The 13,734-nt window shown below is 57.5% G+C and overlaps 1 protein-coding gene across 2 annotated transcripts in view; it reads left to right on the top strand.

Annotated features, from left to right (window-relative positions):
* The window catches only part of SDK1 (sidekick cell adhesion molecule 1), a 553,233-nt gene that overhangs the window by 426,690 nt on the left and 112,809 nt on the right, over positions 1–13,734 (top strand). For both annotated transcript variants that reach the window (XM_045047350.1, XM_045047351.1), the window contains exon 23: positions 13,546–13,655. In XM_045047350.1, the coding sequence (XP_044903285.1) occupies positions 13,546–13,655 (110 nt within the window). The remainder of the gene's footprint in view (positions 1–13,545; positions 13,656–13,734) is intronic.

The raw sequence follows: 13,734 nt of genomic DNA on the forward strand, positions 1-13,734 counted from the left end.
CCTACACTGAGTTATCCCAAGAAAATTTCATAATGGTGCGGCAAAGGTTAGCACGAATATCCTTTTTTTTTTTTTTTCTTTTGGCCAAACCAATCCTACTTTTATTTGCGACCCGTTCCTACTAACCTCGGAGGCATATAGCAGAGGGTGTGCCTTGAAAAGTGAACCGATGAGCATCTCCTTAAATGCCTTGGCAGGCGCTTCACCGCTAGGCCAGGGTCCAGTTTTCTGGGAGCTCCAGGCAGAACATACTCCACTCCACCCACATCACCTGCTAACACTCGCACGGCCCCTCCAGGGGAAGAGCAGGTCTGCAGACCCTCCTCTCGCTCTCAGGGCCAGGACTCTGGCCACGAGATCTTTCCAGAAACCCCATCCTGACCCTCTCCTCGTGCCACCCTGGGCATTCACCACCTTTCATGGATCACCTCCGACTCACCCCCCAGGAAAGTCCACGGACAAGTTCGCCAAGAATACGTGGTGCCCAGATGAAATGGTCGGTGACCTGAGGACAAATGGCACAGGCTTGGGGGTCAGAGAGCCTGGACCTTGAATCCTAGCTCTACCCATCCCAGCCGGCGGCTGCAGGCAGGCCACCCAGCGCTGGCTCTTTGTCTGTCAAACAGATATTCCTACCCATCTTGAGGGGTTGCTAGAGAATTCGAACGCTTTGTCATACTTACTTCTCTAAGACACACGTGCCTCTGCTCTCTAGGCAAGAGGCACTTTACAAATGAAATCTCTTCCGGGTACCTGCCAGCCTGCAGGCGTGTCCCTGACCTGTGCCCCTGTCTTTCGTCTGTACTGCCCGCCCATGTGGTGTTCCCTCCATGAAGCCTCGCTTCAGCTGGCCCAGCTGCTTCTGCGAAAACATCTCCGTGGGTTCCCTAGGCCAGCCAGGCTCCAACTTTCCTAAACTCAGAACAACAGGGCCCTTGAGACTGTAGTTGGAATAGGAGAAAGCTTCTGGAACATTCTTCACCTAATTCTCTTTGGACGGATGCAAGCTGAGCCCAGGCTTTCTATGCTGTGAGACTCCAGCATCCCCTCTCACAGCTGCTCTGTGCCTGGCGGGGGGCCTGAGTTCAGAGAGGAAAGAGACGCAGGAACACTGGGTCCAGTGAGAAGTCGGCCACTCAACGACATACCACACGGGAAGCAGGGGGCGAGTTCCCAGGGGGCCCCAGGTGCCAGCAGAACACGGGAAGGAGAGACTTCACCGGTTCAGGCGGTGGCAGAGGCCCGGGAAGGAGATGGCGTCTGCGCCCTGACTCGAGGAACCAGGAAGGTGGGTCGTGGCAGGCGATGGCTGAGCGGCCTTCCAGGTGTGAGGCTTTGGGTCTTACCAAACGCTTTGTGGCAGGAGAGCATCGTTTTCTTCCCTTTGACCCACTTCTCAATCATACGGTCTTTGCAGAAAAGTTTCCTTTAGATTCTGACTGCTTTTAAAGCGCACCGGGAGGCTCGTATTACTTGGCGTTATCTTCAGTGAATTATGGGATAAAAGATCCTCGGAGCAATGCATTGAAGGGCCGCGTGATAAGCTGATGCTCAGATGTGGGTTCAAGTTGTAGAAAGCAGCTTCTATAGGTATTTCTCGTTCGGTAACGCTTTGCTTAATTAGTAACCTTTGACTATAGAGCGAGCAAAACACCTCTTCCCCTGTTTCTATGGCACGCATAGAAGGGGAAAATGCAAATGTTCTATGTTCTCATTTGCCGCTCCGTTCCTGCTTGCCTTCTCGGCACCCCTGCCGACCCCTGCCGTCTGCAGCCATTTGCTGTGCTCTAATAGCCAAAATAACATCTAGTCTTCTCAAAAGGTTGCTTCGAGCAGGTCCCCTGTACTGAAGATTGCTGGTGATACAGATAAAGCTGTTTCCATCCCGAAAACGGGGAGGGGAGAAGAGCCCACTTAGTGCTTATTTGTGCATAATAGTACCATTTTCTTAAAAGGAACTCTTGTAGAGCGTGTTACGGGCTAATAAAATAAAGCACACGCCTGCCGACTGAGGTCTCCCGGTAACTAAAGAGTAGCGGAGACGGAACAGGTGGGGCGTCAGGGATGCCCCAGGTGGCCCCGATGTCCACGGCAGTGGCATGTGGAGAGACTTTCCTGGAAGAATCTGAGGTGCCGAGCAAGGTTCTCTGCTTCCCGGGGCACTTCCTGCCGAGGGACTGGATCTCGGGCTGGCGAGGGGACGGCCAGGCTTCGTTTTCTTTCCCGTTGGCTGGCGGGCTCACCTGTGAGCGCGGCTCCCCGGCAAGCATATCCCAGCCTGCCGAGCCACGGCCTCTCTCAGCGAATCTCTGCCAGCGGCGAGCTGCAGGGAAAATGTCCAGGTGGACGAGTGCGTCGACTTTCTCTTAAGCTGATGCCCGCGCAGCCCCGGTGTTTCCCTTCGTGCCCACGCTGCCCGGGGCTTTAGGCCAAGCGTGACCTGAGAATCCTGGGGCCGTAGCTCTTCGCCACTCCCTTCAGCTGGATGTGCCTCCCGTCTGCACCTTTGGCCACTCCTTGTGGTCGAGTCCTTGCCACGCCCGTGCTCTGCCAAACCGTAGCCTCTGGGGAAGATACAGCCCTGCCTCTGACAAATAGGAGAGAGACTGATGTCCAGCCGTGCAGGGGAAGCAGACGGCTGCAGGCCTCAGAGGAGGCTGAGGTTTTTAAAAAAATTTTTAATGATTATTTATTTTTGAGAGAGAGAGAGAGCATGAGCAGGGGAGGGGCAGAGAGAGAGAGGGAGACACAGAATCGGAAGCAGGCTCCAGGCTCTGAGCTGTCAGCAAGAGGCCAACGCGGGGCTCAAACCCATGAACCACGAGATTATGACATAGGCCGAAGTCGGATGTTTAACCGACTGAGCCACCCAGGCGCCTGGAGGAGGCTGAATTTATGAAGACGTTGCATTTGAAAGTAGGAGTTGTGTACTATTTTCAGCGTCTTCTTCCCTTTAAGAGCCCACCCGAATGTTAAAGAGCAAACCTGGAAATATGGAGGCTGAGATACTAGGATTTTGCAATAAAATACTTAGAGCTGCAGCTTTGCCCTTGACCTTTGTAGGATGGGCAGGACGGGTAAGGACCTGTGGGGTCCGTATGGCCGGAGGCCAGACCAGGAAGGGACAGGCCGACTGGCAAAGCACAGCGCCAAAGCAGGAGCATAGGCGCATTGCTGACAAGCCAGGCTCCAGGCTGATGGGCATAGGGGAGTCCGCAGCGCTGGCTGGCGGCCGACTGTGGTCACCGGCACCCTGCTGCATGGTGGGAGTAGCAGTGCATTGAAAGCATGGCACTCACACGTATTAAGCACTTAATAAATGGAAGCGCATAATCAAAATAAGGCAAACGTTTGAGGAAAGACTGTGTTCCTGGGGAGGCCCGTGGTGAGGATGCAGGGCCACACCCGGAAACACCTGGAAAGTCAGGCAGGCCCAGGCCAGAGTGGGCCCAGGGCCCAGGCGAGCTCAGGGCGGGAGGTACTCCATGCCCAGAGAACCGAGGAGGGCTGGGTCCCCTGTGACGTGGGGCCTGCAGTCGGGAAAAGGCCCAAGCTCCTGGCGTTGGCAGGCAGCCCGGGCTCGAGCGCCCAGAGGGTCAGCTGGGGGTCAAGCCGCCGGTACTTAGAACTCACTCAGGAGCAACCCAAATCCACGCTTGAAAAATGTTAAGTCCGGCAATCCCTGGCCTCCTTTTCCTGGTATAAATTATGCCACGAATGGCAACAGAGCTCCCCCACCAGCCCTTGGTGGCTCCCAGCTTCCCCCGGCCTGAAGGGCACAGGCCACCTGAGCGCACAGAGGGACTGCCTATTCCGCACCCATCATCCAACGCAGCCGGGATACCGGGCTCCAAGTCCTAACTGGGGGGTGAGGCAGACGGGCCAAGAGGGCCCAGAGCCTCTCCCCCTGTTCCGTTCCCGCAGAAAGGTTCTTCTTGGTTTGTTACGCGGTCACAGGGTCCCCAGAGACCGAACGTAAGCTCGGCGAGACCGGGCACCTTGTCTGTCCTGTTGTGGCCGCTCACCTGGGACCCAGGCAGGCTGGCTGTGTGGGAGGAGGGTGCCCGGAAAGCCTGCTGGGGGCAGGTCACTGCACAAGCGCCTACTCGTGGGCGAGCCTCCGTGTTCTCGCAGCGTTTCCTGTCCTTTCCTAACCATCCACCTGGCTCCTGTCCCCTCTTCCAGCGTGTCCCGTCTGCAGCAGGGTCACAGGCCAGACGTTTTTTGCCTCATCACTCGGAGATCTATAGGTGGGGACTTGTAATCACTAATTATATCTCCCCCTTCCCTCATTAGGGATGGAGGTTAGAGCCGTTTGTGGCCCTTCTCAGGCGTATCTGTCAGCAGCTCAGCTGTAATAAACTCTGACTAGTTGAATTTCTTTCTCATAATAGGAAGAAAAAGAGTGACATTAGTTCTAAATTGTCTGTAGAGTATGCAAAGGAGGGCTGTCACCAGTTCTAATGGCTCCTTCAATGATGACGCGGTCACCTGCGTAATGTGCCAAGGTGGGCTCCTCTTTGTTCCGGGACAACGTGTCTGGCTCAGCGTTGAGGCACAGCCGTGCTAGGTGACTGCGACGTCACTCGCGGATATTTCAAAGTGTTTATTGTTTGCTTGGTTGTGCCTGATGACACCCTGACAATGACTTTTCTCCCTTATTTCTTGACCAGCCTGGGAAATCCATACAAGATGAACGGCTTGAACCAGCCTTCTTGTTCATTAGTCTATCGGATCCTTTTAGGTCCTATTACGGGACTTTTAAAAATACCACAGAGCAGCACATATCATGGCATCAGTGACAGTGCAGGTAGGGACCTAGGGAAATGTTTTATCATGTCATTTTCCGGAAAGAGAGGTCAACACGTATAGAAATCACAACTGTGAAACCAAATTAAGTTTTACGAGGGTAATATTTTTCTACTCATCTTGAGGACCGCTCTAAACCTTTCATCCTAATTCTCCTGTTGGATTTTTAGGTTCACCCATATTCCATTTTTTCAGGCCCCAGGTTTTATATTTGTGTCATTCAGTCACCCGTTCATCCAGCAGACATTTAGGAAGCACCTCCTGTTTTACAGGTTTCCGGTCTGGTGCCCAACTCCAAGTTACAAAGACTTCCAGAACCTCACAGCCCGGGGTGGGGGTGGGGGTAGGGGCATGGGCGGGACGGCGGGCACGTAATCTGGTTCACGCGGATGAGACCTGCTGTTAAGAGAGAGCCCGAAAGCAAATGGGGGCCTGGCCTGAACAGCCGAGGAGGGCTCCACGGAGGCGAGGTTGGCGCCGGGCGCTGCAGGGTGAGAAGGGCGTTCTGAGCAGAGACAACAGCCGCGCAAAAGGCAGAGTTGGAAAATTACGTGGCACCTCTTGTTTTAAAATACAAACTTAGTTTTTATTCAGGTGTGGCGAGGCCACCAGGTCAGGAGATGACTCACTGAAAAAACAGTCTTTATTGACCGTTCCCAGAGGAGGGGGCACGGGATGCCACACGGGGCCACAGGGGGAAGCCCCAGGGCCGGTCAGGAGGCCAGGGGTGGTGGCGCTTGGGCGAGAGCCTTACTCTGGTTTCTGCGGGAAGGAGTGGGGAGGCGGGAGGGCGGGCTGAGGCCTGGCCAGCTTGAGTAATGCGAGAGGCTCCGGGGCACAGGTCCCTGGCCCTGGGTGATGAGGGCAGGGGGACGGTGGCCCAGAACTCGGGAGCCCCCTGGAGGAGGGGATACAGTGTGGGCTATGGACCCAAAGCTGTGTCACAGGCGAGTTGTTTGCTCTCTCTAGGCCTCGGCTGCGTGCCTCCTGGGGCAGCCGCTCCAGGGTCCGCAGGGCCCCAGAGGTCAGGGGTCAGATGCAGAAACTGGAAACGTGGCTGGTGCACCTGCGGGGGGCGGCTGCAGGGAAGGGGTGTGCCCAGGCACAGTGGGAGGGAGGGGTGAGGGGTGCGGGGGTTCGTGTGAACGGCCTGGTGAGTTTCTGCAGTGAAAGCATCATGGGAAACTGCACCTCCTGGTGTCCGAGCAGGGTGCCTCGGAGATGACTTCCGGGGGAGAGTCATTTCCGTCCTCACTTTACAGGCAAGGCTGAGGTCCCCGCATCACAAAGCAGGCGGCAGGTAGCAGGCCGGTTCTCACGCCCCCGTGCCTTTCGCGACCTTCCCCCTGCACGCCACTCGGAGAGTGGGGGCCCAAGTCCTCGCCGGCATTTCAGGATCTTGGGAAGTGGCACAGGGAGGTGTGGGTGTCCCGTTTGTCCGTGAGAGGGGTTGTATCTGATGGGAGAGAAGGGACAGATGCAGAGGAGGCCACCTGCACGGGCTGGGGAGAGACTGTGGGGGGATGGCCCGGTCCCCAGGCTGCATACAACCGGCCCCCAGACCCCGGGCAGCCGAGCTCAGAACCCGGGCTCCAGAGCAGGGACTGTCCTGGGTGCACAGATGGCCTACGGGAGAAGCCTCTTCATGGGAGGGGAAGGCTTCATGGGAAAACCGTCCCCAGAAGGCTCTTTCAGGTGGGGGCACATTTGGGGACTGTGTATAAAGTGGGGGAACCCTGGGGGGGGCCACAGGAGGCAACACAGGGAGGACTGGGTGGGACGAGGCACAGACGAGGGGCAGGAGCAGGCAGCAGCAGGGATGACCTTGGAGCTCCCCCGCGCAGAGTGCCCTGTCACGGCTGCAGCATTTGGGGGCCTGTACTTGAGGGACATACCCAGGTGCTCTGCACAGGGTGACTGACGAGGAGCCAGCTCTTTCACCGAGAGGCAGGTCAGGGCGCCGCCAGATTGGTGGCTTTCCAACCGCCGGTCAGGGATGCGACTCCCCAGGCCAGTGAGCACGCAGACCCTGCGCCCAGCCGTCGGCAGCCCCGAACCTTTGGTCTTAAGGCAGGGAGGCTCTTACGAGCAAGCACATTCTGCTGTGTTCAGTTCGCTGACTATACCACCTATCGGAGTAGTTCGAGCAACAGGTCAGGAGTTTCTATGCCAGGTCCCGTCCCTGGAGTCAAGCAGCCATGAGAGGCTGCAGGGCGGCCTGCCTGCGAGCACCGGGCAGGGTGGGAGGGAGCGGGACGGGGAGCCGGGGTGGGGGCAGAACAGGTGCTGTCGCAGGAGGGTCAGGTCTGAGGCGCTAGCTCAGACGTGAGCAGAACTTAGAAACGTCCACCCGGTAGTCAGGACAAAGGCAGGCCACACACAGGGGTCTGAGCCACCCGAGCAGGGACGCCGAACGCTAGGAGGAAGGAGACCGACGCCGAGGGAGGCCAAGGAGGAGGGCGGGACACACCTGCAGGGACACTGCATTTGGGTGTCACTGGGGCAAAGGAGGAACCAGAGAAGACAAAGCTGGAAAGCCAGAGGGGGGGCAGGAGAACCCAGCGTCCTTGAGGCCGCACATGGTAGGAGACCCAGCGGTCACGTCACAGCCCTGCTTCTGCAGACGGAGGGAATGTTAAACAATTACAAAAGAATAAATAAGTAACCAGCGGGCACAGCTGTGAACAGGAGGGAGGACTGGGGATCCCGGCTCGGGCTGTTGCAGAGCCTGAACCCTCCTCGGTCAAGTGCAGGTACGATGCCCCCCCAAGGACTCATCAGGGTTCCAGACGGACGGACGGCCTAAGCCCCTTCCTGGTCGTGCGCGACTGGCCAGCAGAGCCATGCGGAGATGCCCCGTCTGTCCCGCGTCCTCACCGGGGCGCTTCATTTGGCTGGGGTGCGGGGGACGCCGCTCAGAGCAAGAGGGGCCTTGGTAGCCGTGGAAGTTGCTGGACACGCAAGTTTTCCTGCTGACACCAGAGTTCCAGCCAGCAGGGTGCACTTGGCCTGGCAGAGTTCCCTGGAATGAATTCTTGAAGAGTCTTTTCCCTCTCTTAGCTGTAGGTGAAAGGAGAGTGTTCTCATGCCACCAACCCCCCCCCCACCACCACCTCTCCCGGCACAGCCGCCCGTTCCTATGCGTCCTCTCCCTTTGCCGGTACGTTTCAGAGGATGAGGTTAATGACCGTCCTGGGAGCAGCCATTCCTCTGGCCTCCAGGGCCCCAGCGGGATGTTGGGGGTCCTGCCCGGGCAGGCTGGCTTCCGCTCGACTTCTCAGAGGCCCGCTGGCTGCAGGCTGTCCTAGGGCAGACGGCTCCCGTTCTGATGGAAAACCCGAGTTGGCGAGGGCGGTGGGCTCTGGGACCCCCCAGGCATTAAATGAGCACCTGTGTCCCAAGGAGCCCAGCCCCCCAGCCAGACAGGGAGGCGGAGGAGCCAGTGAGAGCCCTCCAGGAGGAACGTGGCTTTTGGAAGGACAGCAGTTCCTTAATGGATCCTCACGACCACCCCCTGATGAGTGGTGTTTGAAATGCGTGGCATTTCTGCTTTTGTATTAAGTATTGTAAAGTGCTATTTGTTAGCTTTAAAAGAAGAAGGAGAAGAAGAAGAAAACCGTCAAAATCCCAGCTTCCCCGTGGAGCTCTGATTTGTTTCATCTTTAAAGAGCACTGCCACACTGTATGTCCAGCACATCATTAGTGAACAGCTAGTTACTTCTAGAACACTCCGTCGTGATGGTTTTGAAATCTCACTAGAGAGCCGGAGGAGCCCAGCAAGCAAAAGACTTCTGTTCCTCGCGAAAAAGAATTCTGGTCGCTTCAGATCAAAATGTAAACCCTTTATTATAGAAACTTAAGCATTCCTCCTCCCCTGCTTCGGAGATCCGTAAGTAAAATTACATTTTCGGTAATAATTTGCTTTTGGAGCTCAGCGCAAGACAACCTCGTTTCAGTACTGATTTTGAAATCCTGCACATTTGTATATGAAGCCAACAGGTTGGGACGGCTCCTGGGGGTGACGCCCGGGGGGGGGGCCGGGAGGGGTGAGACCCTGAACCTGACTGGGGGCTCTCATGCAGACAAAAGGGAAAACAAACATGGCAAGTCACCTCAGTAAGGAGGCAGAGGGGCACTGCCTGTCCTTTCGGTGAAGCGCTGGACCAGGGGTTGGCAAACTTTTCCTGTGAAGGGCCCGATAGTTAATCCTTTAGGCCTTCGGGCAGACAGTCTCCGCTGTAACCAAGCAGCTTTGCTCTGGCAGCATAGAAGCAGCCATTGGCAGGAACCAAACCACCGAGTGTGGTCGTGTCCCAATAAAACTTTATTGACAAAAACGGGAGGAGGTGGGCCGGATTTGGCCCTCGGGCCGTAGCGGGCTGGTCCCTGTCCTGGGGTCTGGTTTCATGAGCTTGCCTACGGCTCGTCTGTCCTCAGGACTGTGATTGTGTTTGTCTTACTATTTATGATTTGGCTCAGGCTCTGTGAAGTTAGATGTTCTAAGTTAGAACTTAGAGAAGATTGAAAGTTCCGCACCCAGAGGTTAGGGTTGCCGTGCTCTTGTAACCGGTTTTACTTCTAATTTTGCCATCTTGTGGCAAAACGTGTGTCCTCGTTGGTGGAGTCCTTGCGCTTTGACTCTGGTATTCTCTGAACCAGTTTCAGCACCTTGCTGGTTCCCTCACCAACAAGCAAAAGGAATCTTTGACCTGTACTGTGTATTCATAGGAGAGTCATGTTTTTAAAAGGATATGACAGGCAGGAGGAACGCTGTATCTCAGGGACACAGAAGATGCCCTGAGAGGGCAGAATGAGTGGCGTGGGGGCAGGGGCGTTCCTGGATGCTTCCCAAAGGCCCGGATGCTCTGCAGCTTCTAGAGGAGCTCATGGGCTGCAAGGACAGGAATGGGGAGGGGGCACACTTTCGAGGGCGGGAAGAGCCTTTGCAAGGTGCAGGTGTTTGCGACTAAGTGACGCCTCCGGGTAACGACAGACTGGCTTTGCAGGGAGAAGTGGCGGGCAGAGCCAAACAGAGCCACGCGGCGCCCACCTGGGCTCGCCACTAATTTGGCACCCGTTCAAATCCAGGTGGTTTAAAAAGGAGACGGAGCATTCCATGGGAAGGCAGGGAACTGTGACCTTGGGTGTCCCCATCCATTCATCCTAGCCCTACAGCCGGAGGCTCCCCTCCGCAAAACAGAAGCCCTGCCCTCGACCCACAGTGACCTTCTCAGAAGGCGTGTTAGGCATGGCTGGGAACATGGCGGCAGGGCCTGGGAGCTCTCTCTGCAGAGGCTCTCCAGTGCGGAGTGGCATTCTTTCCCAGGAACGCTAAGCGGGTGTCATCTTGCCGGCCCCTCACGTTTCCCAGCCGTGGGGCTAATGCAGCTGCGGGCCAGGGCCCCCGGGGGACCACGCCAGCCGGTTCCTGCCTTTGCAACCTCCACGGATGCCTTGCAGTGTTTCTCCAGTAGCGTATAAGGAGGCCTTGCCAGTTCCTCTCCCGTCTTCTCAATCATGTGAGCGGAACAGGCTAGAAACCCAGGGCAGGCGACCCCTGCTGACCCCGCTGAGGCCGTGTGCTGAGCCCCGGCAACCACGGTGGCTGCATGGCCAAGGGCACGCTCCGAGCCCCCGGTGCCCATTCAGGCCAGTGACGTCCACGGGGTCAGGGCAGTCACCGGGCCGGCAGATGAACGCTTTAGGCCAGTGAGGCAACCAGACAGATGGAATCCAAACACGCCAGACTTTGAGGCCAAAAGCCTGCCACCACCAAGCCCTGTCGTTTCTTAGCCCGGGGTATTTCTCTACACCAGGACCTCAGACAAAGCAGCCATGGATGGAGGGGTGGGGCTGGGGACACAGGGAGATAGCAGGAAGGAGTGCCTTCGCAGAAGCACAGGGGCCCCCACGGTGGGGCCTGGGGATTTGGTCCACAAATGGCACTTGCCGTGCGTGTCCTCCCTCCATGCGCACAGACACGTCAGGACAACAGTGCTCCGGGGCAGCACTCGTGCCCCGGTTCCTGGTGGTGGTGAGCAGGTGCCCACGGCCCACACCTGCCTCTGTCACTCGGTGCCCCGAGCGCCGGCCGCCCTGCTCCCCAGCACCCTCTGAGGCGTCTCCGTAGGGGCTCAAACAGGAGATAAAAGGTCTTGAACTGACTCTCCTAAAACCGAAGTCATCTCTTCCCTTTTTCCTTTCATCCTCCTTTCCGTTTTTCCCCCTAAACTTGTCTTACAAGAAATGGTACAAGTGCTGCAGTTCAGTCTCCCGAGGGTCCCTTTCACGGAGAGGAGCTCACCTGTCACCTCGGACTCAGAAACCACGACACCCTGCCGTGAGGCCCAGATCGAGGGGGGTCCCTGACACTCAGTACAGTTCGGCTGAACTGTTAGCGTTTTGACTTTGAGGCGCGCCTACATCTTGTTAACGTCTAGAACGGTGCTGAGCAGACAGTGTGGTCCCAGCCCTCCCGCCACCCCCGCCTCCCCTCCCTGCCGCTCCGTGTGGTCCCCTCTACGCGGGGCAGAACCGCGGCAGACCCTCCCAAGTCTGGGGCACAGCTGTGGTTTTCCTCCCGCCCTGTAGTTCATCTGCCAGCTCCCCTCCTTCACCCCCCGGATTCGTGCAGGGTCTGCCCCTGGCTGGACGCCGGGCCACGGGCAGGGCTCCTGAGCGGACATTGGTGCGCTCCCTGACACCACACGGCGGGGGCTCGCCTCCGTTTGCCCGGCCGCGTTGCACGGACCCAGGCCATGGTCAGTACTGGCCAGTCTTCCCCTTTGGGCCCCTTCCACATCACGGGCATAGAGGAGGAGGCCGGTGGCGGCCCTGGGCCCTGGGGGCACTTAGTGCTGTCTGTTTCTGCAGCCCCTCCAAGCCAGGTTAGCCTAGACCCTCCCTTCTCCAACACAGGCGTTCTGTGCACCATCGTCGACGTACGTCTGCTCTCTCCCTCTTTCACCTCTGTGTCTCTGCGGGCTCCGGTGGGGGCCCCCGTGCTGATGACTGGGGGAGACTAGCCTCCACCGGCCCAAGGGTCCTGGAGGCTACCCACCTGTCCCCAGCTGTGCCGACTCCATCATCTTTTCCTGATTTCACTGCCCATTCGGCTGCCCTGCTGCTTTTCTGACTCCCGGGCCGTGCATCGACTCTGACCTCCGGATCTTTCTCCACCACACGTTTTTGACCAGTCATCCCACCTTTTATTTTAACTTTTTTGATTTTTTAAACGGAGTTGAAATTCACGTAACATAAAGTTAACCGTGTCAAAGTACACAGTTCACACGTTAGTGCGTTCACGATGTTGCTCAACACCCGGTCCCGGAACGTTCTCATCACCGCGAGAGGAAGTCCCGTACCCGTGAAGCAGTCACTCACCCTTCCCTCCTTGCGGCCCCTGGCACCCACCGATCTGCTTCCTGACTCTGGATTTACCTTTTCTGGGAACTGCATGAAATGCAGTCGTACGATATGTGGCCTTTGGGGTCTGGCTTCGTTCACTTACCATCACGTTTTCGAGGTTCACCCACCTTGTAGGTTGTAGGTTCCTTTCTACAGCTGCACAGTCCACGGTGTGGGCGCACTGTAGCTGTTGATCCGCGCGTCCGCCCATGGGCCCCTGTGTGGCCTTCCCCTGTGGCCAGAGCTGCCGTGAACACGTGCACCCGTGTACCTGCTAGAGGACCAGCTTCCGGGCGTCCCCCTGGGAGCAGAACTGCTGGCCCATATGGTCGTCCTCTGTTTAACTTCTCGAGGAACGGCCAGACTCTCCGTGCTTTCAACATGGGGTGTTTAGAGCTTCGAGTCTGCATTTAGCTTTCTGGAGGAAGCGGGCCTGTCGGCACTGTGTCTGCTCAGGCTCCTCCTCGCCCTCCTGGACCGCCCTCCGGTTTTCCGAGATCTCGGGTTCTTGTGCCGTCCCCCAGCCCCCTGGCCACTTGCAAGCTTAACGAGCACATTTTTGCTCATTTGTGTCGTTTGACACCTTTATGAAGTGTTAAAAGCTCAGGGCCCTGGAATGACCCACCTCGGCACGGCACGTTTGGCCTGAAACTCCCTCTGTGCTCCAGCCTTCCCTCCACGTGTGTCCGCTGGGTCCCCCAGAGCCACACAGCCTGCACAAGGCTGAGTGTGCCTGACATAGGCATGTGGAGTCAGGGCTTTCCTGGCTGGTGTGAGGTCATGGTGTCTCTTGACTTGGCCTGCTGGTCTGGCTCCCAGGCAGCGACCAGTCCTTCTCCGTGAAAGGTTCTTTGAAGAAGCACCAGTTCTTTGAAGAGTGTGTGTTTGGGACAGAAGCGGGCGGAGACTCCACCCCTCCCCCGGTCATCGTGTGGTGGAAATGGCTCTGGACCCTAAGTGAGGACACGCGGCCACGTGGGGTCACGTGGGATCCTGGCCAGGTCTTCTCTCTGGGCCTGTCTCTGCATCCTCACCTGTTAAGCAGGAGGGAGGACAGGAGGGTGTGAGGTTCGTGACGTTTGTACCCAGAGACTTCACCCTCAGGCCCCGCCCTCTGGGTCCTGACCCTGGCAGGACCTTGGACTTGGCAGGAGCCTTATCTCCAAGGCTTAGACCGAAGGTGTGTGCAAGATTCAGCTAACCTGCCCGTGTGCGGGACACGGGGTGGGTCTGCCCAGTGCGACTCGCACCAGGCAGTTGCACACGGTGTAAATGGCAGCATCCACTTTGCGGCTCCTCCGTCCCCTCTCACCATCTTCTCTCCCACAGGTTGGAGCCATCGGAGAGGAGGAGGAGTGGGTCAGCCTCTACGAGGAGGAGAATGAGCCTGACGCCCAGACGCTGGAGATCCCAAACCTCACACCCTACACTCATTACAGGTGAGAACCTCGGGTGCTAGACTGCCACAGGAGGAGGGCTGGCAAGGCCAGCGGGTGGCTTCAGCCCGCAAGACCAAAA

Source organism: Felis catus, chromosome E3 (assembly GCF_018350175.1).
Source record: "Felis catus isolate Fca126 chromosome E3, F.catus_Fca126_mat1.0, whole genome shotgun sequence".
Lineage (NCBI taxonomy): Eukaryota > Metazoa > Chordata > Mammalia > Carnivora > Felidae > Felis > Felis catus.